Source organism: Cupressus sempervirens, chromosome 2, assembly GCF_028749045.1.
Source record: "Cupressus sempervirens isolate cs-2001-9-10 chromosome 2, ASM2874904v1, whole genome shotgun sequence".
NCBI lineage: Eukaryota > Viridiplantae > Streptophyta > Pinopsida > Cupressales > Cupressaceae > Cupressus > Cupressus sempervirens.
In genome coordinates, this window is record NC_143119.1 from 84,594,021 (window position 1) to 84,621,705 (window position 27,685).

Below are 27,685 nucleotides of genomic sequence, written 5' to 3' on the forward strand. Positions count from 1 at the left end.
AGCCCCCCCAAAAAATGCATCAAATAGTTCAACATCTCAATGATTATCAGTGATTGGAAAACACGAATTGTAATGGTATATCCTGATTAGGATTTGGTGATGACAACTCAATATCTAGAATGTTGAAAAGCATTGTGGCGATGCTAGTGGGCTTATCGAACTTTTAGTTTTGACTTATCTTGGTTCCCATTGAATCGCTAAGTGTAATCTCCTCAATGTTTGTTGGTATTGCAGGGCAGAGGATTCTTTATTAATTGATGAGTTTCAAAGTCGTATTTTTTAATCCGATAAATCAAAGTTCCCCCAATTCGCGCTTCCATTAGAGCTTGAATTGTTGAGCATCTCTTCTTTGATATCAAGATTTATTAATTTTCTCATGAATAAATTGGTACTAGTAATTAAGCCAACTTCAAAATACCTGAACTATGCTTCGATTGTGATATTTCCTCTCTATTTTCCCTCCCATATAGATGGAGCCTTCTTAGATCTATATACTTGGGTTGGGGAAAGTTCGTGAGCTTATGAAGTGTTGACCTTTAGTCACTAGGAATTATGTTTTATTATTTCATCTTATGCATTTTTAGAGAATTATAAATAAATAAGTTGTTTTAGACTACAATATATCATTAAATATAACTAATATACAATCAAATATATGATAATATTTGATGTTCATGTTATAGTTGTAAAAATGTATAATTATATTTGATTTTGTAATTGTAATGATTTTCGGATTTTCATTTGAATCGTGAGCAAAGACATATATGATATGGGTTATTTAAATATTTGCTAACTTGACATTGAATATTTGTCTTGATCAATGATGAAGTATCATACTATCAAATGATTTAATTTTGTATATTTCTTGCATTATCTCTATCTATCTATCTATCTATCTATCTATCTATCACCTAAATGCATCCAAAAGCTCTTGTCATGTCCTACTTAGAACCCAAACTTTAACGTTCTCTTGAAAGAAAGATTTAATAAACAATAAATACAAATAATAATACTAAAATAATAATCTATCAATAATAACATATAATAATAATATTAGTGTGAAGTAATAATAGTACAAATATTATATATAATTGTATATTGATACAATTAAAATATAAAACTTATGTATTCACATATGTTTAATATTATCATAATATGAAATATAATATAAACATTACAATTTAAAAAAAAAAGGGATTTGTTAATTAATTACTTAATTAAAAATAATATTACAATAAAATAAATAAGCAATATAATATATATTATTAATTTAATACTAAATTACCAATTTGGGATGTAGATCTGGAAGTGGATGCGAGATGTGGGAATTTTTTCTTTTTGGGGGGTGTGGATGCGTATATCTATAAATATATATAAAAACCGGTGACTTGCAGACAAATAAGAAATCTGGGTTATGCGAATGCCCAAAAATGGCTGATTAAAAACAAATCTGTTTATTAATAGCAATGACACCTTGAACCAAGACGTCCAAATACAATTCAAACAACAAATAGAACCAAGAAGTATATTAATATGCAACTCATGTGCATTTGGGCTGTAAGTATCATTGGATAACATGTAAATAATTGCCCAAAATTGTAGACTGCCATAGAGAACTAGACGCCCAACCAATGAAGGAAATTTGTAGAAGTATTAATAGTTTGGCCAGCCACAATACCATAGACAAATCAATTCACAGTTTGCTTGGATTTATTTGCACAGTATGCCATACTAGAAGATCTTTAATCCCATATTTTCCCTCTTAAGACATCGACATCATCAAGTAGAAAGCACAAAAATCCTGTAGGTGGCTTGCAAGTGGCATCCATAGGGCTTCCGAATGCACCAAGCATCCGTTCGCACCAGCTTCCGCATCTAGGGTTGCTAAGGAAGAATCAGTAACTTAGATATCATATAATTATTAACTCGAGATAATATTTTTTATGAAGGGCAACTTTAGGGGAAAAAAATTATATATGTGGAATATTAACACCAAGAAAATGGATATTGAGAATTGGGATATTTAAGGAGTCCGCAAAATCAGAGGATCCAATTGTGGACATTATAGGCTCCGAAAAATCTCATGCATTTGTGCACCTGATTCTCATATCCCCATCCACATCTACACCCATTGGTAACTTAGCTTCTAAGGATATGCGAATGATTTTCAAACCACTTAGACACATTTAAGACATGAAAATTAATGAATATGAGTTAATTGAAGTTCAATTTTGAAATGAGTTTAGACTAACTATGTATTGCAACTTGTAATAAAAAATCACAAATTGTATGAACATAAGAGGCTTCACCAATATTCAACATCAACGTCTTTCATCCAACTATTCGACACAAACAAATTCTAATCAATTGAGAAGTAGGAAATCATACTAACACTTGAATAACACGAGTGTTCACCAAGCTTCAATGAGTTCGCAATTTTTTTGTAGTTTCTTAATAACAATTTCACAACCAATTTCTCCTTCACAAATGAAATGAACAAGCCTTTAGCTAGGGCTTTCAATTACAACCAAGAGCCTTGATTGATTCAAGATCAATGAGTGAGATAATTCAAAGCAACTCTAATTGGGGTTTTCTATATGTACCACCTACAAGCAACAAATGCTAACTAATGAAAAATAACCCATTCCATATGGGCGAAGAGGAAAATTCCATTCCACATAGGTTCATAACAAACTTTATTCTAGAATAGGTTTCCTTAATGCTTTTGGTTGATGCAAGATTGCTCAGAACCCAAGATGCTCCTATATCAGACATTAGGGGTTGATAAGAAAGTAAGTCTCTCACTTTGATGCTTGAGAAGAATCAAAATGATCCAACTCAGCTTGAGAAATCCATGAAGAATCTTCAATTGGTCTGTCCTTCAACTTGATCAAATACTCTATATTATTTATACCTTTATACTTCTTCCAACTCTTTTGTCCAATACTTTCTTTATTTGGTTCAATTGCTTCTTAGGATACTGCTATTTCACATTTGAATCATTATTCGAACTTCCCTCAACTTCATGATACTCATACCAATTTGCAATGTTGAATATGGGTGAAATATTCATATCCTCAGGTAACTCCACTTTATAAGCATCCCCAGAATCAAAAAATTTCAAGATCTTACAAGATACAAACTTCCTCATCTTCAATTTGTTATAAGTCCCAACTGGAAATCTTCCTTTCTTCAAATGAACCATAACTTAATCTTGTACTGAGAAATTGTAAAGAGCCCCAATCGGTTCAAACTTCAATTCTAGTGGTTTGACATTTTGTCAAACACTTATCATGCAAGCTTTGATACCACGGTAAAGACCCCTGATGGCTCACATTGTAGCAATGTTGGAGAATGTTTTTGGCTCTTTGAATATATATATATTTTTGTTTTTCAGAATATATAGGAATGCTTTAACAATAGTACGAAATCCAAACTACTCAATAATATGTAGTACACATACCACAACATTAGGCAGTGCCATTACATTTTTTATTTTTAGTGATCCTGAAAACACTAACATGTTATTGTAGGAAAGAGGAGGATTTATATCAGATTCAAGAGTCCAACACTTCTTCAAAGGTGAAAGGAGCTCAAAAGATTGATGTTAAGAGGAAGTCTGACAAATCCATCTTACACATCCAACATAAATTGATTGTTGACGAAAGTCATTAGATAATACAGAGTTTTGGGGCATCTTTGAGATTGCAACACTAATTTATTTGGGGATTCTCAAGAGGGTGAAATGGTGTGAATTTCATATCAAATGCTAACTACAAATTGCATTGTGATACTAGAAGAAACTACCAATCAAACTGTCACATACATATAAAGGACTCACATCGTGAAGGATAGCATTGGGAAGAGAAGAATGGTGCATTAAGATGGTTAATGATTCATTAGATAAGCATTCTTGGTTATTCACTTTTGAGTACTACTTTTATTTGCATATCATAGTCAATTTCTTAACTATGCTTGTAATATAAGAGTCATTTTCTTTATTATGCTTTTGTTCTTTCTTTTGATCCCCAAGGATGATTCTTTGCAAAGAAGAACATTAAGAAGTTTTGCATAATTGAATATGATGCAAAATTGTTTGATAATATAAGAGTGGGAACTCCTGTGGAGGGGATATTATAAACAATGTTCTATTCCCATTGGAACCATCTTTAAAGGGAGATGTTCCATTCATGTGTAGATAAGTATTTGTTATTTTTGAGTATTACATTTATCTACTCACTGTATTCTCTCTTAATTGTATTACTATATGTAGTATAAATTTTTTTTGCCTTGATCTTTTCCTTTATGTTTGAGGAAATTGTTGCAGGAAAAGGTTGGTACTTTATAAATGCTACCAAATATTGTGTAGACTCAAGCTTGTGATAGTAGCTTCAAAGAAGTTGTGATCTAAAATTCATTAGTCTTTGATGATCAGGCTGGATAAAGTGTGGCTCTTGAAGTGAGTATCTCTGATAATTGAGGTTATGAGTATCCTTCTATATTAAGAGGGAGTCTAAAAATATGTGTGTGACTTTATGATTTTGATGGGCCTACCCTTGTGTACATCATGAGGAAGTGACAACTTGTCATCAGAAAGTCAGAAGATTGATATGAGATTTAGAGGGAGTTTGACAGCTTATCACATACATCCTTGGACTAAGAGAGCTTCTAAGGGACCAGCTAGAGGATCTGATTTCCTAAAATCTATGTTCATAGGGAGAATTTCGAGGTGCAATTCCTTGTTAAGAGTTCTTCTCTACGAAAGAAAAGTTTGAGGTGAAATTCCTTCAAATGCATTCTTCTCTATGAGAGAAAAGTTTAAGGTAAAAGCCCTTGTTCCACCCTCTAGAAGCAACTACGATGGATTCACCCTTTCACATGGTTCATGGTGGACATCATGTGAGTTTCTACATGATTCTGTTGGAAAACATCATGAGAGGTGACGATCTTTCATCGATGTTTGTGTTGAGAGGTCGCTATTGTCAGGTGACAATCTTAACAATGGCTTGACCTATTATCAGTATGAACTACATTAAGTTGCTATCCTGGAATGTGCCGCAGATCATGATAACGAACGTATCATGATAAACTACATTAAGTTGTTCCAAATGTGTCAGAGATCATGGTACTACATTTTTTCTTGATTTCTTGATCTATTATCATGATAGACTACATTAACTTGTTGTCTTGTGTAACAACCAGTTTTCTCGGGTCTTAGTTAACAACTAACATACTCAAAGAAATACAGTTATCACTTCATCTTCATAGGAAGTCAGTTAAATCAGTTTCGTTCATGTGAAAGGGATTGATGGTTAAAAACAATTAAACAAAATTTGCTTAAACTAAAAACTTAAAACACCATCAAATGAAATTACTACAGAAATTGAAATTCACATACCATGGAAACTGAGGTCGAATTCAAAACTAAGGATGCTTCTGCAACCACTCAAGTTAGTCCACAAATACCTCTATAACAATATCACGAAACGGCTTCTATCCAATATTGTTAAATCAAAATCAAATGACGATTATCATTAAATAACACTATATAAAATTAGGGCATCACTCACCAGTGTAATCATTAGGGCATTGATTACCTTTGAAATCTTTTAGGGCTTTCGATACCAAGGATTTAATTAGGGCTTTTGATACCACGGATTCAACTAGGGCTCCCGATACCACTGTATCATTTAGGGTTCCAGTCATCACTCAATCAATTAGGACTTCAGATTCCTTTCCTTCCAATTACTTAACTGTGACAGTAACTCAAGATTAGAAAATATAATTATATTCGATATTCATATAAATGAAAAACAATCCATAAATCTTTCTCTTGCATCTAGGTGTAACAATGATATAACTCAATTATTCTTACCTTCTTGCATATTAATCATAAAGTAATAATACCTGTTTTCGACAACCAATTGAATGTATGACTTATCTTTGCCTGACGTACGCCTGACATCTTGGGGAGAGGTGAAACATTGCCAGGGGCTTAACCACACAACCTCGAACCTTAACTTAATCCCCACACAATTTCTAATGAGAAAGGCCTTCCTACTCGGAATGGACAGGAGTCATCTTGTCATCAGCTGAGCATCCTAGCATCTAGACACACCTGTCGACTTGACAGCAGGAGATACATTAAACATGATTTTTGCATGAGCTGTTAAATGTTTCCTTTTAAAAATGTTAAACCTTGTTATTCCATAATTAATATAGATTCATATTATTGCAGATTCCTTTCTCTCACCTCATCACCCATTCCTTTGGCTACACAGCCGGGTGAGTCCCAGGTGTTCGGAATTCTCAGAGCAGATGACTTTGTCAATTATTCAAGAAGATCACAAACATCCAACATTTCACACTCTGTGATTACATAATTATGTTCTTTAAAGATTGCATGTTTAATTAATTAATTTAATCATAACTGATTTCTCTTCCGTGTTCTTGTAGATCAACTCCACCTCTTCACCATTTCAAGGCTTTTCTGCTAGTGAATTCCTCGGTGTTACAAATACTCTGAATATGTTTGGAAAATTTATAAAAACTTGTGCATTGATGTGGATTTATGTAATCAATCAAGTTTGATACAACTGCCAAATGAATTCATAAATGATATATACTCAAGGATACTTGACGAATGATCTCATATACATTTTAGAATACAAATAGCTAGTATTATAAATTGATCTCTATTCAACATGCCTAGCCGACCATGGATGGATGCTCAATCAGAGAGAAAAGGATTTGAAAAACATTTTTAATTTATTCTTAGCTCTATCAATATGTAATTGACAGCAAACAAGAAAGAAGAAATTGTGAAATACAGACACAAATATTAAATTTCTTGTAGCCGACTACAGTCGGGCATATGCTCAGCAAAAGAAGGAACCTTATGAAATATGATTGCATTTAATCATGACCTGAACTATATGTAATTCCGACTATGGATGGAAGTTATGCATTCAAAATACACTTCCTATTCAATCCATTGTTTATTTTATGCAGCAGCAACAAAATATATTAATGGTAAACATACCAAACAAAGCACTGATTTCTTGGTATACAATTCAGAAAAAGAAAGTAATGCAAGCCAACTAAAATTGGTTGGGACTTAGCAAGGAAGACACATGACCTGCAAATAGATTCGGATTTCTTTCTTCCGTAGCCGGAATTCTTGATCACCCACTGTATAATTCTTTTCTCTAAATTCCTATTGTTGATGGAATTAAAGGGAGAAAGGAATGAATCAGATTTTAGAACTTCTGAATGGTTATATTTGAGAACGTTCTCACTCGGCTTGATAAGAAGACGTAGCAGATGGAAAGAAAGATAGAGAAAAATGCAGAAGAAAAAGAAAGAAGTTCTCCCCAAATCAATTCATGATACTCTTTTTAATGGTTAGCCGTGACCCTTTGGCTATCATCGGTTATCAAGAAGACTAGTTGCCCATTCTAATACATCATGAATTCGAATTGAAAAAGGAGAGAAATAAAGAGGGAAAAGAAAATAAAAAGGTTGGAAAAGAAGTTGGAAAGATTATGACAATTCGAATCGCCAAATATAAAATCAATTAATTATGCCAAGTGTTAATTGATTGAGAGCAAAAATATTAAAAAGAAAGAATAGAATTGGAAGATTATAATTCAAAAATTATAATAATTTAAATGTTATTATAATTTGAACATTGTTATAATCTAATATGTACATATAAACATCACGTTATTAAATTATTAAATTATAATGGTGCCAAATCATTTTTATATTATATGCACGTTTATAAATATTTATTAAAATAATATGATGAAAGATAAATTAAAATTCTTTGAGATATGTTTTATATTTTAACTCAATTATTTTATTTAAATTATTTGTCTAAACAACTCATGCGGGTCCCACAGATGTATCCTATTTCAAATTGCTAGGTCCTCAACCCATTTGCTCAGTGATGGTGATACTCCTGCCTAATTCTTTTTTGACAATGCTATCACCCCTTTTGACATGTTTCTTGCAAGGAAATTCCCCGTAGTTAAATTATATTATTATAATGAATTATATAATCATAATTAATCATAACGGTTAACCATCTTCTCAATTCTATGAATTTGTGATTAACGATCAACTAGCATGTTATCTTCACTTGAAATCATAACAACTATCTTACCATTTTGCTAGATTATAAAAAATTAAACTGCCAACTGACTACATGTGAACCTCAATGGCTATATTTCAAATTAGGTCAAAATTTGGGATGTAACATCTTGGAATTTGTCAGAGATCATGATAGTAATGTATTAAGATAGACTACGTTAAGTTGATGTCCCAGAGTGTGCCAGAGATCATGATACTTGTCATAATGAAGACTACTTTGTTGTCCTTGAAATCAAGGTTGTAATCTGATAGATTACATTAAATATTGTCCCAGAGTGTGTTGGAAATCTTTCTTTCTAGGATATGATATTCTCGTTGATAGGCATCTTGGTGTTGATGTGAGCGCTCATATCACAAGAATGTGAGATTGATAAGATTTCTCAGAATTAGATCACCATTTTGTGAGATGGTTGTGTTGTTTTAACCCTTCCTTGCTAAGAGGGAGTGTTGATGATATAGCATTATTTAGATTGTATCTGATTTGATGGATATATATTGATATCTTTAAATATGTCACTCTATGATGCAACGAGAATACGAGGGTACCCCTACTGGAGGTAATCTGGATCCTTACAAATAAACACACAGTGGAAACACAACAACAAGATACACAAATGCAAGATCTGATACCCAATGCAACTCTTTATTCATAAAACAACTGTTTACATGCAATATGCTCGGCTGTAAGGCCTTCCAGGTTAGGGCCAAATCCAAAAAGCAATTGCAAAACAGTTCTGCAAGATCCCGCAAGATCCAACTCCACACTAATCCCAGCCAGTCTAGATCCACACTCTGGCAGAAAACCTCAAGGAAATCTCAATTTGTGCTCGCAAGCCCACCAAGCAATTTCCTAGTTTACCAAGCCTCAGCTACTAGCCCTTCTCAAAATTTGCTCCTACACTTCATCCTCTTCTCCAAGCTAGATGATCTACTAATCTCCATTTTTTTAAGACTCCACAAAACACCCTTATACCCAACTAAGTCATAGGTTGGCCTAGCCCATTACAAATTAAAATAAACCCTTACATTAAATGCCCATGCAAGCCACAAGTCGGTTGCAACACAAATTAAATACCCATACATAATTTAAATGCCAAAAGTCGGCGCACTAATAACTTAGGCACCACAAGAGCCAAGACCAAACCGAGTGTCAGAGAAAACCATGCCGAGTGCCAGCATTCCACCAAACATAACCAAGTTCCTTCACTAACCGAGCACAAGCATGTGTCGAATCCTTCAGAGGCAACCAAGCCCCATCAATGACCGAGTTGCTCGGGCAACACTACTGCCGAGCTCCCAGTGCAAACCGAGCTCCCAGTAACTACCGAGTGCCCCAAGCATCGTTGAACATTAACCGAGTCACTCGGTTAACTCAGGAACCAAACCAACTCAGTATCGACCAAGTCACACTTCATTCTTTGATCGAGTCTCCCAACTCCAAGGTCAAACCATACCATCATGTAGGATTGCTAGCCAACCTAGGATACTCCTGCATCACTCCAAGATCCTGCATCACTCCAAGAATATCATATTGAGATGATATCTATCTATATTCTTGAGAGCATAATGTATTCTATAACAATTCTCCCTAGCTAAGAGGGAGTGTTAATGTTGTAGCTTCAGTCAGATTGAATTGATCTATAGTTAAATCCCCAATGGTCATTGGTTAAATATTGTTGCATTTGATTATTCATCAATTAGACACACACACACATATAGTTGTTAATAATGTCTAATGGAAATTAACTTACTATAATCAATATTGAACATAGAAACATGTCTCTTCTACTTCTATATATATGCATTAGGATCTACATGTGGAAAACACATACCAGAACATTAGGCGGTGCCATCACATTTGCAATGGTCTTGAAAACATGCAGAAATCAGACATTTTGTAATGAAATAAGCTAGTGTTATGAAATAAAGCATAAAAAGGAACTAATATAAATACACATGACAATGGTTGAAACTAAAATATTTTCAGATTTTTTTCTTTTTAACATGTAAATGCAAGAGTGAATCTATTAACAAATGTAATTTTAATGTCTTTTTGTTTAATGAATGCAAAAATAAAACTAAAGCCAAAAGTAATTGCATAAAATGTCACAATGAAATGCATAGAAAGGAGATCTAGATACCAAATCAGAATTGGAAATGTTACGAGTCAAGTTCTTCAAAATTATAGGGTGAAAAGGGAAGCAATGTAAACAAATAGATCACCTCTCTGTCATGTCCCCTCTTTAGCTCTTTCTAGCAGTGACATGAGAGTTAGCCTATTATGGAGTCTCATAGGTTGACAGTGGTGCTCAGGGACTCAGTTAGGGTTTTCAGCGTCCGGATTTGGTATTATAGGCAGTAGTAGATTAGTTGAGAGTAGTTCCTTCATTTTAGGAGGCAGTTCCTTGATTGCAGGAGGGGATTCCTACCTTTTAGGAGGTGGTGACGTTTCTAGAGTTGAGGTTCTAGGAGATCACCCCTTGGTCTCAATTTCAGGAGATTTGGGTTTGTTCCCTATCTTTTAGGAGTATCCCTAGATTTGAGGGTGAGACTGCCAGTTGGCCCGGGTTGTCCGGCATCAGTCACAGGCTGGTGACAAACTTAGTTTCATGTTTTAGAGGTGTTTGGGTTGTTCCTTGGCTACTTGTGAAATATTTTAATATATTTTAATATTCTCCTAAGTTAGCGTTTTAATAATTTAAATAAGGCTTAGTGTTTAGCCATTTTGGAGTAATAAGGAGTTTTCTGGCTCCATTTGGATCGATTTGCCTATGTGTGATAGCTTGTTGGAAAGAGCCCAGTCTCTATTATTTGATTATCACTTGTCGGGACTTATTTGATGCTTGGAGCTATTCGTCATTAATAAAGTAATGATTTCCTTCTATTTGGACGCCATGATTGGGGAAATAATGTTATATTATAAAGTTCAAATGAAATCCACTTTAGGGTTCTTTTAGGGTTCGATTTGCCTTGGAAAGGGGATATACGGAGATGGTAACCAAAAGATGAGTATCTTTCGTCATTTTGTCAACCTATTTGGATGTCATTACTCTGGAAGAGCATTCTGTTGCTTGACTTCAAGTGACCCATTTTTTTTTGGCAATATTGGTCAGTTTAGTCAGTCTTGAGTCTAGGTCTAAGTCATTATAGGTAGGTCATCCTTGTCGGATTTCCCTTTCTCTCGACCTCTCATTTATTTGCCAGGTGGGTTGGTTTAAGTGTTGTCATGTTGGGTAGGTGATAGCTCCTAGCCCGGCAAGGATATCATGTTTTATTGATGATCCTCTCAAATAAAGGATATACAAATCTTTCTTATTTCAGAGATTCATGCAACAGTATGTGCAATCCGGAAAGACATTTGGTTACTAAGGGCTCTGCAAATTTGGAAGATCTCCAGGTACAGAGGAATCCAAATTGGCAATGGTCAAAATGCTTGCACAATTGCAGCTTGATGACAATAGAAGAGAGGCCTTGATTCAACAAAATGTAATTGATGCTTTGAAGCTGGAGGGGTTCCTTTGCTACTTCTCTTCTTAGAGAAGCCTAATTTGAATATGAAAATCAAAACTACAACTATTCTAGCAGATTTAACTATGGAGCATGGAAGATCTTTGCTTCTCTATGATAACAAGACACCAATGGAAGCATGCAAGTTTGTTGAAGCCATCATGGGAATTCTAACTTCCTACGAACTACCAATTGTAGAGAATTCAGTGAAGCATGTTCAAAATGCGGTTGTCACATTAAAGCAGAGAATTTGAAGTTGAAAAAGTTCGTGTATCTATATCTCATTAATCATGCAAAGAATATCATGCTGAGAATATCATGCTGAGATTGTGAAGGAGTTAGATGCTTTCATGGTTGCCCGTAGAGATCTTGGTATGGAGATTCCAATTTTTAAAAAAATAAAAATAAAAAAAAAATATATATATATATATTTGGCACAAAAGAGGATGCAAAGATGTCTGACGAATTAGGAGAGGCCACTGCAAAGGTTGTGAACAGTTCTTCAGATGCTCAAAAAGTTCCCGAGGTTCCTGATAGTGATTATCAATCAGTTTCATCTGAGTTAGAAATAGGAAGTTATGTGACAGCCTGTTATTTTCATTTGAGAAGAAACAATTGAATTCATCGCCTATATTTACCCATGACTCTTCAAATAGAAAGATAGACGAAAGTGCATTTACACCTCAAGAATAAGAGATGTAATGAGTTAAATTTGAGTAAAGAGGATGCTGAAATATAATTAACAACAACAAAGAAACTGTAGATGACAATGTTCCCGTTGAGTAGGGGATAGAGAAATATTCTGATAACTGGGAAATTGAAGTCAACAAGATAGATCTGCAGTGACCCCTCTTCAGAAGATCACTCGGGAGGAAGAGGACAAGTTAGAAACAGCTCTTAAGGTATCCTCTGTGGAGGAAGATAATAAATCAGAACCTAATAACCTCAAGCAGGAAGGTTCAGCCATGCCGCTTGTTGAAGGCAACAAAATCTGCGCATCATCAATTCTTGATCAAGAGCAAGAAGCTGAAGTTTCAGACAGTTCGATTGCATTGGATGGTAGAGGCATATTAAAGAAACTGTTACTTGTTTCATTTGTTGGGTTCATTGCATGCGCATACAAATCCATCCAACCACCTCCTTCTAATATTTGTGGATTCCCCAATGGCCCCCCTGTAGCTACTTCTCGTGTTCAGCTTCCAGATGGTAGACATTTGGCCTACAAGGAACACGGAGTTCCAAAAGAGAGAGCCAAGTACAAGATTATTTTCATGCATGGTTTTATGGAATCCATAAATGATTCTATTAATGTTTCTAAGAATCTTGCAAGAACTTCAGGAAGAACTGGGTGTGTACATTGTAACTTTTGACAGAGCTGGGTATGGAGAAAGTGATCCAGATCCTAAGCGATCTAGCAGAAGTGTGACTCTTGATATTGAACAGCTTGACCCAAAATTTTATGTAACGGGCGTCTCTATGGGAGGATTCTCAATTTGGGGATGCCTCAAATATATTCCTCACAGATTAGCAGGCGCGACACTCCTAGCACCTGCTGTAAATTACAGGCGGCCTGGTTTCCTTGCTAATTTATCTAATGAAGCTTATTATCAGCAACCACAAGAGCAATGGGCACTTCGTATTCCATATTATGCCCCTTGGTTAACTTATTGGTGGATGTCGCAAAAGTGGTTTCCTTCTTCGAGTGTTATATCTAGTACTTGGAAACCTCATAGCCGATCTGATGCTGAGATGATGCAAAAATAAATAAAATTATGCTCATCGTCGAACAGCTGAACATTTCAGGGCAACATTGTAGTAACGAGTCTTTGAGTCTTTGCACAAAGACATGATGGTTATGTTTGGTAAGTGGGATTTTGATCCCATGGATCTCCAGAATCTGTTTCCCAACAATGAAGGCTCTATGCATTTATGGCAAGGAGACCAGGATGCACTTGTACCAGTGTTGTTACATCGTTATATTGCTAGAAAGCTCCTGTGGATTCATTATCACGAGCTTCTCGAGGCTGGACATTTGTTTACTTTCATGGAGGGCATGCCTGATCGCATATTGAAGAGTCTTTTGTTGGGAGTGGATTCTCCAAACAATATGGGGCAGACCTAATGTCACTTCTAAATGCAAGGCATCCACATGGGAGAGAGTCTCTTTTCAAATTTCAGTCTAAATACTTAATGTGGGTGCTGGGTAGTGGAATCCTCCCGTAATTTTGGCAAACCTTTTATGAATTGTAAGAGCATGTTTCTACATGTGGAATGCCATTAATAACGAGGGAGTAGGCCTTTACGGGTAGCAATTCTGGGAAGAAAAATTTAGTTAAATGAAATGTAATTCTATTCTAGAAAAAGGGGGAAGTTAAAGGGAGGAGTTTTCTCCCAAGAATCAATTACAAACTGAATGGTTACAGAACCGAAGAGGTAGAGGAACTGGATGGTCATGGAAGAATCAATCAATCACTTGAGAAATTATTTATTGCAAGATCTTGTGGAGGCAAGGGGGTCTTCTTCTTGACTGCAGACAGTCAGAGAGCTGGAACAGAAGAGAGGGCATTTTAGTTTAGATATTTTATTGCATTGCATATAGGTTCTGCTTTTTCTGCATACAGTTGGAGAGCTGGAGTAGAGGGGAGAGCATTCAATTTTCTGCATTTTCATTCATGCATTAGAGATGGATATTTTGGTTCTTTGTAATAGATTTGGCTGTAGATTGTAAGCAAATGTAATCCGAGTATTATGTTTGTTGTGTTCAAAACAAGAAAGGTTTTGTTATGAATCAGAGCATTTAGGCATCATTTTTTTTGATTACTTCCAATCAGAGTATGTTATAATCAGTCTTAAGCACTTTCTTGCATTCTCAGCTAAATGGTGAATGGGTGATAGATCAGAGTACTTTCATCCGTTCATGTTGCAAAGTTTCAGATGTTTAATCTTCTTTTTAATTTCATGTCGCTGCATTTGCATAACTAACAACATTATTGCATCACCAATGCCGAGGAGTCATAAGATGTGTAAGTTCTCGAAGTTGGTTTGGTTTAGGATCTAAATTTTGCTTGAGTAAATCTTGCCTAGGATTGACTCGGTTTTCCTCTTTCGTTCTCGGGTTAAGAACGCACCCAGTTAGTTTAGGTAATAAAACAAATTCATTGCATATCATTCCATAAGGGAGCTGTACCTTCCAATTCAGAGGAAATCTATCAATCTCATGATAGATTATCCAACTGTTGGCATCTAATTGTTCTTTCAGATTTGGGCATTTGGAGAGTTTATTTAAAAGGACAATCTGTTTACCAACACATTCCTCATCTAGGACGCAAACGCTAGTGCTGAGAGCAGATTTGTTGGGATGTAGCCCTCAACAAGATCAAATTCAAAGGTTCTTATGCATACAGTTTGATCAAGATAGAGGATCGATTTTTAGTATTGCAATCACACTTTGCACAATGGATTTTTAGGGAAGGTGGCCACTTTGGTTCAGCTTGGCATTTCCTTATAGCAGCTCACGTGAGGAATTCTGGGATGTTTATTTGCAGCAGATTGGATTTGTTTTATTGCAGCAACTTGGGCTTTATCATTTGAACTTGTTTGGCTGTAGCCAATTCCCATCTTCAGCTGTCGGCAACCTTGTTTGAAGTATATCTGTATTGGTACTATTCTGAAATAAATCAGACTCTGCTGGTACGGTTTTAGAATCATTTCCAGATTAGTGTATATTGCTGCATATGATTTCTATCACTTCTATTTTATCAGTTACTGTTATTTATTCGTTGTAATACCTTTATTCTGAAAAATACAAAAAAAAAACATTCTTCTGTAACTTCTGTCTAGCTCTATAAGATCAAAAAAAATCTACAAGAAAATATAATTTATATAATCAAACATTATAGCAGCAGCAGAGCAAATATCCATTTGGGATAGTTCACTCTCCTTTTCACAATTGCACATTTTGAAGGAAAATGCATCACTAGGCTTGAGAAGAGATTCAAGCACTAGGCGGGACAAGGATGCTTCACTAAATATCTCATGATGAAAAAGGGAAATGATTAAATGGTGTAATGTAGATGATAAATTAGGCAAGTTATGGAAAATTTGGAAATAACAAACTGATACAAATTGACAGTGAGATGAAAAGCACATAAGTGGAAACCAGAATACAAATTAACTCGTGGTTAAAATCTGGGAACTCTATGCAGGGTACATAATGGGAAGGATGCCCTATATTTCGGTAAATAACGTCAATGGCCTTTTGTACCCGAAGATTGTGATTAAATTTTCCAGGGATCTCCCACCAGTTTCCAATCTTTCTTTATATTGTCCAACAGCTCCGTAACCTGTTCCTGCAAACAAAAAACAGGGAAGAAGGTTGGCTAAAAGGATTTTCCCGAGTCAAACCCTTGATTTGGATTCAACTTTAAAAATGTGATAAAATTACATAAGGGAAGATGAGATAGAAGCTAAATCTGAATTGTAAATTAAAATTACCCATGCCTTGATGATGTAATGCTTCCTTGGATGTGACCACAAATGTTAATCCATTAACTTCAACTCCAACAAAAACCCAAAGGAAATCATAAAAGATAAGCCTTGGATGATGGATGTTGTAGTTTGGCACACTGATTGATGAGGAAGGAAGAATGCTTTGAAGGAATGGAATGCTCAATTGTAGAAGAGATCTTGAATTCCGATTACTTGATTGATTCTTGATCATGAATGCTTGCAAATATGACTGGCTACCAAATTGAGGAGAGATTGGGTGTTTATATACCTCTTACAACATTTCGGTGATTAAAACTCGAGCAAGCCAATCATGGACCTAGATATCTTTCTCATACCTCGACATATTGTAATGACCCTCTCTATAAAGGCCACAGAAACCCTCAAACTGAACTTAGGAATTTTGTCAAACACTTGGCGTGTAACAGTAACAATATTCAGAATATGGTAATTTCAGATTTGATACTTTCAGAATATAATCACAGAATTACAATATATATAAAGCCATTGAACTATATTTCAATTACAATGCCATAAATTCTGAAATTATTTTATTACCAATTCTGGTCTGATTATTACAATGACTGTATGACAGCAAATTTACCCAAAAATTGACATATATTTCAGAATGCAAGAACCTGGTTTGAAGAACTATGGAAGAACACCATGTTTTGCTGCAGATCGTTGATGAAGACCTCCAACCGCACCCCCAAACTATCCTCAATTTGCTGCTGCTGCCCAAACTAGCAGGGCCGTACCAGGCCGTACCTGTACGGCTGCTGAAATAAAATAATATTAGGGTTTTGGGACCCCCAAATGCAAGGAAAATGGGCGCCTAGGGTTAGGTAGTAACCCTGTAAAACCATAAAAAATAACTCCAAGGGGTTGAGGAGATATGAGCAATTATGTGGTTCCGAACCCTGCTTTGCCAATTCTGAAAATGCAGTTATTCTGTCTTCAAACTCTTGTCAAATGCTTCTCCAACGATAGGGCAAATCTGAAATCCTTATTCAAACCAAAAACAAACCCTAACAACGAATTCTCAATAAGCTCCAATGAGATGGCTGAATACCAACTCCAATTATGCAACAATTTAGGTGATATTTCACACCCTCAAAGTCGCCAATCCAAGGGAGTGATTCGTTCCCAAAGATCGAATAATTTGCAGATCCAAAGTCCACAAATGTCTTCACAATGAAGAAGTAGAAGAGTTCTCCAATCCAAGCATGTCCAAATGAGAGGCCTAGCCCTCTATTTATTCACTTTTCTAAGAAGTTGCTAGAACTTCTAGAAACATCCTTTATAAATTCTCATTATAATGCACTTTTTATAATAAAGTAATTTTATAAAATAAAAAGTGCAACTCAAATTAAAATTATAACATGTGGGCCCCAATATCACATAATGATAAAATATAACCTCTTAACACTTCTTCAAGAGCAAGATATGACTATCTGATCCGCAGAATTGACTCTCTTTCCACACCATTTGCCTATGAGAGTCTGGAATAGGCAAATCCATGATCAATGCCATGTCGAACTAAAGAGGGGACATTACAGTCCGCCCCTCCTGAAATTGCTTGGCCTCAAGCAATCTCAACGTCGGGTGTTGCAAAATAGCCTCCCCCTCCCAAGTAGCATCCTCAACAGGTAAATCTTTCCACTTAACCAAGTATTCTCTGATCACCCTTCTACGAAGCTGCTTTTCTCTGCTCTCCAAGGTGGATTCTGGTACTAAAATCAATTTTCCCTCATCGTCTAAAGGAGGTAATACTGCAGAAGGCACCACATTCTGACCCAACGCCTTCTTGAGGCGTGACACATGAAACACATTGTGCACTCTGCTGTTTGCGGGAAGCTCCAACTCATAAGCCACTTCACCAACTCGCCTGATAATCCTGAATGGTCCATAATAGCGTGGCTTAAGTTTCTCTGCACCACTCTTCTTAAGAGTAGATTGCCTGTATGGCTGCAACATGAGGTAAACCATATCATCTACCTCAAAACTACGCTCAGTTCTCTTCTGGTCTGCATACTGCTTCTGCTGGTTCTGAGCTCTTGCAATATTGTCTTTGAGGGTAGCAACTATATCCTTACTCTCCTGTAATAATTCACCTGCACTGGGTACCCGGCTGTCGCTCAACAACAAATCCAAGAAACTAGGTGCTTCATAACCGTAAAGTGCCATGAAGGGTGTCATCTGTATAGTCATATGATATGTAGTATTGTAACAATACTCGCAGAGATATATCCATCTGACCCAAGCTCGCTGCTGAGCTGCCACATAATTCCTTAAATACCCTTCCACCCATTTGTTCACAATTTCTGTCTGACCATCGGTTTGTGGGTGATAGCTAGTGCTGGGTGTAAGCTCCGTGCCACATAACCGGAATACCTCCTGCCAAAAGTGACTTATGAAACGGCTATCCCTATCACTCACAATGTTCTGAGGCAAGCCGTGCAATCTGAAAACCTCCCGAAAGAAAACCTCTGCCACCTGAGCTGCTGAATGTGTAGTGGTGATAGGAAAGAAATGAGCATATTTCGTTAATCTATCTACAACCACATAAATACAATCTCGTCCTTGTACCTTGGGCAAACCTGTGATAAAGTCCATGGAGATGCATTCCCACTTCCTGTCGGGAATCGGAAGTGGCTGTAGGAGCCCTGCCGGATAGCTGTGTTCTTGTTTGTTTTGCTGGCAAACATGACACTCTCGAACATACTGCAAAACATCAGCTTTCAGCCCCTTCCAAGTGAACCGCTCTCGAACCGACTTGTAAGTCTTGAAGTACCCGGGATGGCCTGCTGTCGGTGAGTCGTGAAGTGCTCTCATAATCAGTTGCTTAACCTTCGATCCTGGGACTAGGTAAATCCTGTTCTTGTAAATGATCAAATCATCTACAAGTGTGTATCTAGTATCAATCACTGTTCCCTCTACTATATCGGAGGCCCATGTATCCCTGGCATACTCTGCTATAATCAAGTGTCGCCAATCCTCTGATATCTGAACCATAAGAGTGAGGTGTGGCCTTCAAGATAGAGCATCTGCAACAACATTCTGAGTTCCCTTGACATATGAGATATCAAAATCATATGCCTGCAACTTACTTACCCACTTTTGTTGGCGATCATTCAGGTCCTGCTGTCCCAAGAAATGCCTCAGACTGTTATGATCAGTTTTAATACAAAACTTGCTACCCACAAGATATTGTCTGAATTTGGCCAAAGCATGCATGATGGCCAACATCTCCTTATCATATATACTGAATGAACGCTCAGGGCCTCTGAGCTTCCTGCTCTCATAAGCTATGGGGTGCTTATTCTGCATAAGTACAGCACCTACTCCCTCTCCAGATGCATCACATTGAAGCTCAAATGGCTTCGTGAAATCAGGTAATGCTAGAACTGGGCACGTAGTCATTATCTCCTTAAATCTCATAAAACAGTCCTGTGCCTTCTGAGTCCACACAAATTCCCCTTTTTTCAGTAAATCTGTCATGGGAGCTGCATGTCGTGAGTAGCCACTGACAAACCTGCGATAAAAACCACATAAACCAAGGAACCCCCTCAACTGTGTAAGGTTCTCTGGTGGAGGCCAATCAACAATAGCGCGAATCTTTTCAGGATCCATCCGCACTCCCTCTGCACTAATGATGTGTCCTAAATATAACAGCTCGGTCATCCCTAAGTCACATTTGGACTCCTTTGCATACAAGGACTCCTTCTGTAGAATGCTCAACACCGTCTCCAAATGCTCTAGATGCTCCTGCCATGATCGGCTATAGATCAAAATGTCATCAAAAAACACCAGCACGAATTTCCTCAACTGATGGTGGAAAACTCTGTTCATAGTGGACTGGAAAGTGGCAGGTGCATTGGTCAGGCCGAAAGGCATGACTACAAACTCAAAGTGCCCACAATGACATCTGAAAGCAGTTTTCTCAATATCCTGTTCACGGACTCTGATCTGGTGATATCCTGATCTCAAATCAATTTTCGTGAAATAACAAGCCCCATGCAATTCATCTATCAACTCATCAATGCGAGGAATAGGATACCTGTTCTTAATGGTTCTCTTATTTAATGCCCTGTAATCAATACACATCCGAAGCGTTCCATCCTTCTTTTTTACCAAAACAACAGAAGATGCAAAAGGTGACTTACTGGGTCGGATGTGCCCCATCGCTAGCAACTCCTCAATGGTCCTTTCGATCTCATCCTTGAGTCGCTTTGGATGTCGATATGGTGTGACCATGATAGGTTTAGCACCTTCCTCCAGCTCAATAATATGCTCAATGCCTCTGTCCGGTGGCCTGCCTGGTGGAATCTCACTGAATACCTTTTCGTACTTAATCCTCAACTTCTGAATATCAGGATGATAGTCCGCCTTATGTTGCTCCTCCTGTGTAGGTATCAAAGCACAAACTGCTGCCCACTCTATATCATTATGCCTAGTTAATCTCTCCAGCCGCCTAAATGAGATAGTCCTGATGTCTCCATTATGGATAGCCTTTAGCACATGAATCCTACCATTTATTTCGAATTGTATCTCCATATCCTCTAATCTCAGGGTAACCACCTTCAATGAATGTAGCCACTGCATCCCAAGTACTATGTCCATGTCACCCATGTTGACCACATGATAATCCGCCTTAAACTCATAGTTGTTCAAGCGCAAAGGTAAGTCTCGTACCATCCTGTCACAACGAAGAGTGTATCCATCAGCTACCTTGACTCTTAGTCCTTCGAACTCCTCAGTAATGAGTCCACGCTTCTCTACAAATCGTGCATCAATGAAATTATGCGTGGCACCTGTGTCCAACAATGTAATAACCTTCTGTCCAGCCAAGACTCCCCGAAGTCTGAAAGATCCCTCTCTCTGGATACTAGACAGTCGTGCTTCCTGTAAATGTAGCTCTGTTTCCTGCCTTTGCCCTGCACTGTCTATCTCCTGCTCTCCCTCTGCTTCATCAGGATCCTCATCATGATGTTCTGAACCATCTGAATCTGAGCCTTCGTAATAAGCCCACATTGCCCGGTTGGCCTTCCCTTTTGGCCTCATAGGACAGTCATGGCCGTACTCGTACGGGCCTTTGCAATAGAAGCATAGCTTCTTCCTACGCAAGTCATTAAGTGTCTCCTTGTCCAGCCTCTTACTTTCTTCCTTAGGTAGCTGTGCCTCTCTATGAAAGGGTTTCCTGTCCTTATCTTTTCTTGAAGGGAAACTCTTTGCCTGAAATTTATTTTTAGAAGCTGAAGAGGAATCCATGTCACGAGCTTTCTTAATGGCTTCCTGCAAAGTGGGAGGGTTGAGAGCTTTAATCCACCCTCTCAACGGATCAACTAACCCATCCATAAATAAAATCAATAGCCTTCGTTCAGATACATCTGTTACTAACACTGCAAGTTTCTGAAACTCTGAAATGTATGTTTCCAATGAGCCCCACTGTTTAAGCTGGGCTAATTCCTTGAAATGGAGTTCTGGATCTTTCTTATCAAAACGTTCAACCAGTCTCTCCGTAAACTCCACATATGAGGTAATGTGTGCATGACCCATAGTGAACATACCATGATGCCACCATTCGTGTGCTAACCCATCCAGGTGAATTGCTGCATACTTAATAGCTTCTTCCTCAGACATAGGGTTCAATTGAAAGTATGTGTCAAGCTTTTGAACCCAAGCTCTTGCTGTAGACTTCCCCGAGCCATCATAATATGGTAACTGTAGTTTGCCTACTTTCTTTCGTAGCTCATAGTTCTGAGTCCTGTCTTGTCCACGGGGCATATGCTTCATCCGCACATCCATATACTCTCTAAAGGTGATTGCAGCTGTAAAATCTGGACCTCCTGCTTCCCAGTCTCTCCTTAGCTGATCCTGTATGTCAGTGATCTGGGGTTCTGGTACCGGCTGCTCTGGAGCTCTAGGAAGGAACGTAGGAATCATAGGCCTCGAACTCACTGTCCTAGCTTGCTGGGGGGCATGACCGAAATTGTTCCCAATTTGTTCGCCTCCATTATGTATCTCATCCTGATTATTCCCATTCTGATTGTGACCATTCTGATTATTTCCTCCACCTATGTTAGCGTTCATCCCCATTTGTCGAGCCATCATCTGCATCATAAGCTCCATTCTCTGGTTCTGTTCCTGTGCTCTCTGTTCTGCTAATCGCTGTCCCTGTGCCAAAGTGTCTAATAACTGTAAAAATCTCTCCTCTTGTTGATCTGGACCAATATTCCCACCTCTATCCATATTGTAGTCGCAGTCTTGATCAAAGAATACCTCCCCTGTGTCAGTATGACTGGATTCTATGTCCACCTGGATAGATGAGCTAGACTGTTCGCTCTGCAGGTCTGAAATCCTATCTTGTCTTGCTTTGGTATTGCGGAAATTATAAGGCTTCTGTCGCATGCTCTGATTTTAGTGTTTTGACATTTCGTCAAACACTTCCTCAGCTGTTCCAAATTCCCTACAGGATGGCAGGACTTTGGCTCTGATACCACTGTAATGACCCTCTCTATAAAGGCCACAGAAACCCTCAAACTGAACTTAGGAATTTTGTCAAACACTTGGCGTGTAACAGTAACAATATTCAGAATATGGTAATTTCAGATTTGATACTTTCAGAATATAATCACAGAATTACAATATATATAAAGCCATTGAACTATATTTCAATTACAATGCCATAAATTCTGAAATTATTTTATTACCAATTCTGGTCTGATTATTACAATGACTGTATGACAGCAAATTTACCCAAAAATTGACATATATTTCAGAATGCAAGAACCTGGTTTGAAGAACTATGGAAGAACACCATGTTTTGCTGCAGATCGTTGATGAAGACCTCCAACCGCACCCCCAAACTATCCTCAATTTGCTGCTGCTGCCCAAACTAGCAGGGCCGTACCAGGCCGTACCTGTACGGCTGCTGAAATAAAATAATATTAGGGTTTTGGGACCCCCAAATGCAAGGAAAATGGGCGCCTAGGGTTAGGTAGTAACCCTGTAAAACCATAAAAAATAACTCCAAGGGGTTGAGGAGATATGAGCAATTATGTGGTTCCGAACCCTGCTTTGCCAATTCTGAAAATGCAGTTATTCTGTCTTCAAACTCTTGTCAAATGCTTCTCCAACGATAGGGCAAATCTGAAATCCTTATTCCAACAAAAAACAAACCCTAACAACGAATTCTCAATAAGCTCCAATGAGATGGCTGAATACCAACTCCAATTATGCAACAATTCAGGTGATATTTCACACCCTCAAAGTCGCCAATCCAAGGGAGTGATTCGTTCCCAAAGATCGAATAATTTGCAGATCCAAAGTCCACAAATGTCTTCACAATGAAGAAGTAGAAGAGTTCTCCAATCCAAGCATGTCCAAATGAGAGGCCCAGCCCTCTATTTATTCACTTTTCTAAGAAGTTGCTAGAACTTCTAGAAACATCCTTTATAAATTCTCATTATAATGCACTTTTTATAATAAAGTAATTTTATAAAATAAAAAGTGCAACTCAAATTAAAATTATAACATGTGGGCCCCAATATCACATAATGATAAAATATAACCTCTTAACACTTCTTCAAGAGCAAGATATGACTATCTGATCCGCAGAATTGACTCTCTTTCCACACCATTTGCCTATGAGAGTCTGGAATAGGCAAATCCATGATCAATGCCATGTCGAACTAAAGAGGGGACATTACACATATGGCCCTGGGCCAAATTTGGGCCACAATTCTTGGGGATAGAATGCCATTGGTGTTCTGTACCCTGGAGAATGAGCCAAAATTTGGGCAGGGTGTCGAGATAGTTGAAAAGATGCAAGAGTTTTAGGTACAACTCATTCCTAAGTCAGGGCACATCACAAAGGCCACAAATAAGGATACAGGGCATAGGTGATGAAATTAATTATTTGATTGGAAGAAAAATAGAGGTGCACACTTAAAAATGATGGCTAACCTCAGTTGTGAAGAAATCGAATCAATACAAGACTTATAATATGAATTTGAAGGTCCAATGAGTGTTAGGAGAGTGTGAAATCAATGTGGGAGTCTATACATACTAAAATAGAGCTAAAATGAGCACCAAATTAAAGAATGATTACTTTTTAAGATGGTACAATAAGCAAGCTAAAAAATGCAAATTTTGTCTGTGTGATCAATGTTGAGAAGAACCTCCTTGAATATGATGAATCAGAAAAACCCAAATTGATGGCTTAATATAATTGCAAAATTATAAGATTTTAATGCTCAAACAAGAACGCACTTGTAAGATACATCAAATAGATCAAAAAGTGTATGCTTGTTTTGACTCTCGATATGCTTGTATGATATTTCAAACCTCACAAGCATGACATAATACATTTTTTTTTTCCCGCTTTTATTGCTATGTGAATGCTTTTGCTTTCATAGGTTTCCTAACCCAGTTTGACTTTTTTTTTCATGACAATAGGATTAGGACTTGTACTCAGTGATGACATGATTTGGAAATTATTTGATATAAGACTCCATAACACTCATTATTTTTGGTGTGTAGCAAACAAGAAAGTCCATCATAGGAACATGGATCTTATCCTCATCACTATATATTTGATTTCTGGTGACTACGATTATATATAATGCGGCTGTACTTGTAACCTAACATCTCCAAGTAATTGTGTCGTGGAACGTTTCACACTCATCTTCTTGACATACAAATGACTATCGATATAATTTATCCCTTCAAACAGACTAATACACTAATTATTGTAACCACAACTTGCTGCCACTTTTGAATCCATATTATTAAGAATTTTGAGACAGCATCATTTTACTATATTGGCCTAATATTTTTCCTCATTTGGAAATAGCTGTGCCCTAAATGGAAGTTTAGTATGTTGTCTTCAGTTTGGAGGTTGTTTTCATTCGTAATAAATCCATAGAAAAATTATGGTCTGTAAAATTCATGCCACAGAACACGTGATTACATGAATTTGCATACTGCAGAATGCATGCTTCTGACGTGCTCATTTTCTCAAGCAGCATCAATATTGTCGACCTAGAGGAAACTTTACTGAGGTGGGAGAGAGAAAATCAAGCCTTCCGTCCTCTAGATCGATATTTATTGCAAGTTCCAAGAGCCTTTGGCCAACAATATTAATTGCAAGCTGTATAGGTTGGAATAGATGAGTGTTAAAAAATGAGAGTCAGTATTCATTTGAAATTTCATATCACTTTAAAAAATGGAAAAAACTGACGATTGGAAAAATACCATATCAGGGGGTCCACGTAAGGTCAAGGAAGTGAAGTGGAGTCAGGATTCAACTTTATTCCAATGTTGGCGAGATGGGTTTACTGGGTGTGTACTCTTTCCCATTTACTATATTTTAGAATTGTGAAATCTTGTTAACTCGTGTTTGTATTGTATTTGTGATCTTTTAGATTTTTTTTTTAATGAAAAGCATTGGAATTGTCATTACTTTGATTAATGACCGCTATACTGCTCTCAGGTACCCACTTGTTGATGCTAGTATGAAGGAACTAGCAGCCACTGGTTTTATGTCAAACAGGGGCCGTCAAGTACATAGAACTTAGTGTTGAATGTCATTATATTTTACGTTGAGTAGGCATTTGTTTCTACTAGATTTAAATGTATAATCTCATATAAGAAATGAAAAACTGATAAAAAGATTTGAAATAGCATGTTTATTTAAGCAGGTTTCATTCTGACATTTAAAAAAACAGATTGTGTGTTCATTTCTGGTGAGGGATATGGGTCTGGACTGGCGAATGGGAGCAGAGTGGTTTGAGACGTGTCTGCTCGATTATGATCCATGCTCCAATTATGGCAACTGGACATATGGTGCAGGCAAGATCATTTTTTTGTTAGAAATTTGATGCTTGGTCTTACATTATGTCGTAATTTTGTCTCCACTTCACACAGCAGGGGAAAAAACTAGGATTACAAACTAAACTTTATTGATGTTCTATATGACATGTTCTTTCTCATGTTTGCTCTCCGTGTTCCCCTTTGTTTACTTAGATAATCTTAGTACTGAATAACTTATCATTGGTCTCTAATATCTAGTCTTGGTGACATGCTCTCTTTGCAATTCAATAAATTGTTGTTGTGGCAAATCTTGATTACATATTCTAGCTTGGCGAAAAGGTTAATGAGGTGATGTGTACATGAGCTCTTCGTAGGATGCCAGCCATCTACTTGAGGAATGAATATTATCTTCTGCTGATGTTAATGCTTACAACTCCCTTTTTTGAAACAGGCGTTGGAAATGATCCAAGGGAGGACAGATATTTTAGCATCCCAAAGCAGGTTGAAAAGCATATATTCATTTTCACTGAATTCAGTATTTGAACATACTCCTTTCATTTACGTAGCCCATGAAGTTTTAATGAAACTAGTTATTCTAAGAAAATGCTTTCTCTTTAAAGGCACAAAATTATGATCCTGATGGTGAGTACGTTGCACACTGGATACCAGAGATTGCAAAATTACCAAAAGCAATGCGCCATTTTCCTGGAAATGCGTACACTGCACAAGTAGTGCCTCTGAAGTTTCCTAGTTCTGGGAAAAGCTACGGTCATGGAAAAGGACATTTGGAGAATAACAGGCATGATTTTAGCAGACATGTGACTGGGAAAACTGGACAGTCAAGCAGACGAGACACCAGAAGATGACAAACTGGTCTATAGTTGAAGTAATCTTTGTTGCTGGGTTTATTTTTCTTTTATCTTACACTTGCAAACCATGAATTATTTGTGACAGAGGAGAGAAGTATCAAATTGTAACGGTCAATCTTGAGGATCGGATGGACCTTAAAATTCATGTACGATATGTTGCATAGGGTATCTCTTTTTTATTCATTGGGTTGGGCTTCCTGCACCAATAGCTTTTGGCATTGAAGCAATTGCCATGGTTCAAAAGTTGTAATGGATTCTTCTGGAGTGTTCTTTTGTACACACCACCTTCAGTCAGTTTCTTTTCAGTATGAAAGTCAGTTGGGATAATACACCCACAGAGCTTTGGCCTCTTGTATTGAAGCTCAATGAATCCGTTTATGAAGTAAATAGGACACAACAATTCAACAATTAATGTATTTTAAGATCTTATTCATTTTATTCATTAATGGGGTATGTTTATTAATCTGCTAATGAATTTAAATTGCCAGATTTATCTTTATGTATGGTAGAAAAATTTAACTGGTCTTTGCAGGGCAATGCAGCTAAGTTTTACACATTGGAGTTGTCTGCATGCAGCCTCAGGCTGCCTGCATGGCATTGTGCAATTAGCTGACATCGTTTTGGTAGTAAACTTTTGAATAGGTCTATCACTGCCCATTTGTTACTGATATAGGAGCATTCCCCTTGCGGAAAAACTTGATGCTGCATGCTTAGGATCAACTTTTAGTTTTCACAATGTCCACACCATTTATGCGACCATTTTTAGCTGTTTTGGGGAAGCATTAAATAACCACATGTGAAGTCAATTTTAGTCCCACAAGAGTGACACCAAA

At 37.2% G+C, this 27,685-nt stretch overlaps 1 protein-coding gene and 1 pseudogene across 1 annotated transcript in view; both read left to right on the forward strand.

The window, feature by feature from the left end:
- CRY3 (cryptochrome 3) overlaps window positions 1-27,287 on the forward strand; it is a 121,761-nt gene extending 94,474 nt beyond the window's left edge. The window contains exons 9-13 of the mRNA XM_089812723.1: window positions 25,434-25,512; window positions 25,664-25,733; window positions 25,899-26,022; window positions 26,435-26,484; window positions 26,604-27,287. Of these exons, the coding sequence (XP_089668849.1) occupies window positions 25,434-25,512; window positions 25,664-25,733; window positions 25,899-26,022; window positions 26,435-26,484; window positions 26,604-26,849 (569 nt within the window). The 3' untranslated portion in view covers window positions 26,850-27,287. The remainder of the gene's footprint in view (window positions 1-25,433; window positions 25,513-25,663; window positions 25,734-25,898; window positions 26,023-26,434; window positions 26,485-26,603) is intronic.
- LOC149571154 (uncharacterized) lies at window positions 12,116-13,783 on the forward strand (annotated as a pseudogene).
- Window positions 27,288-27,685: the final 398 nt, after the last annotated feature.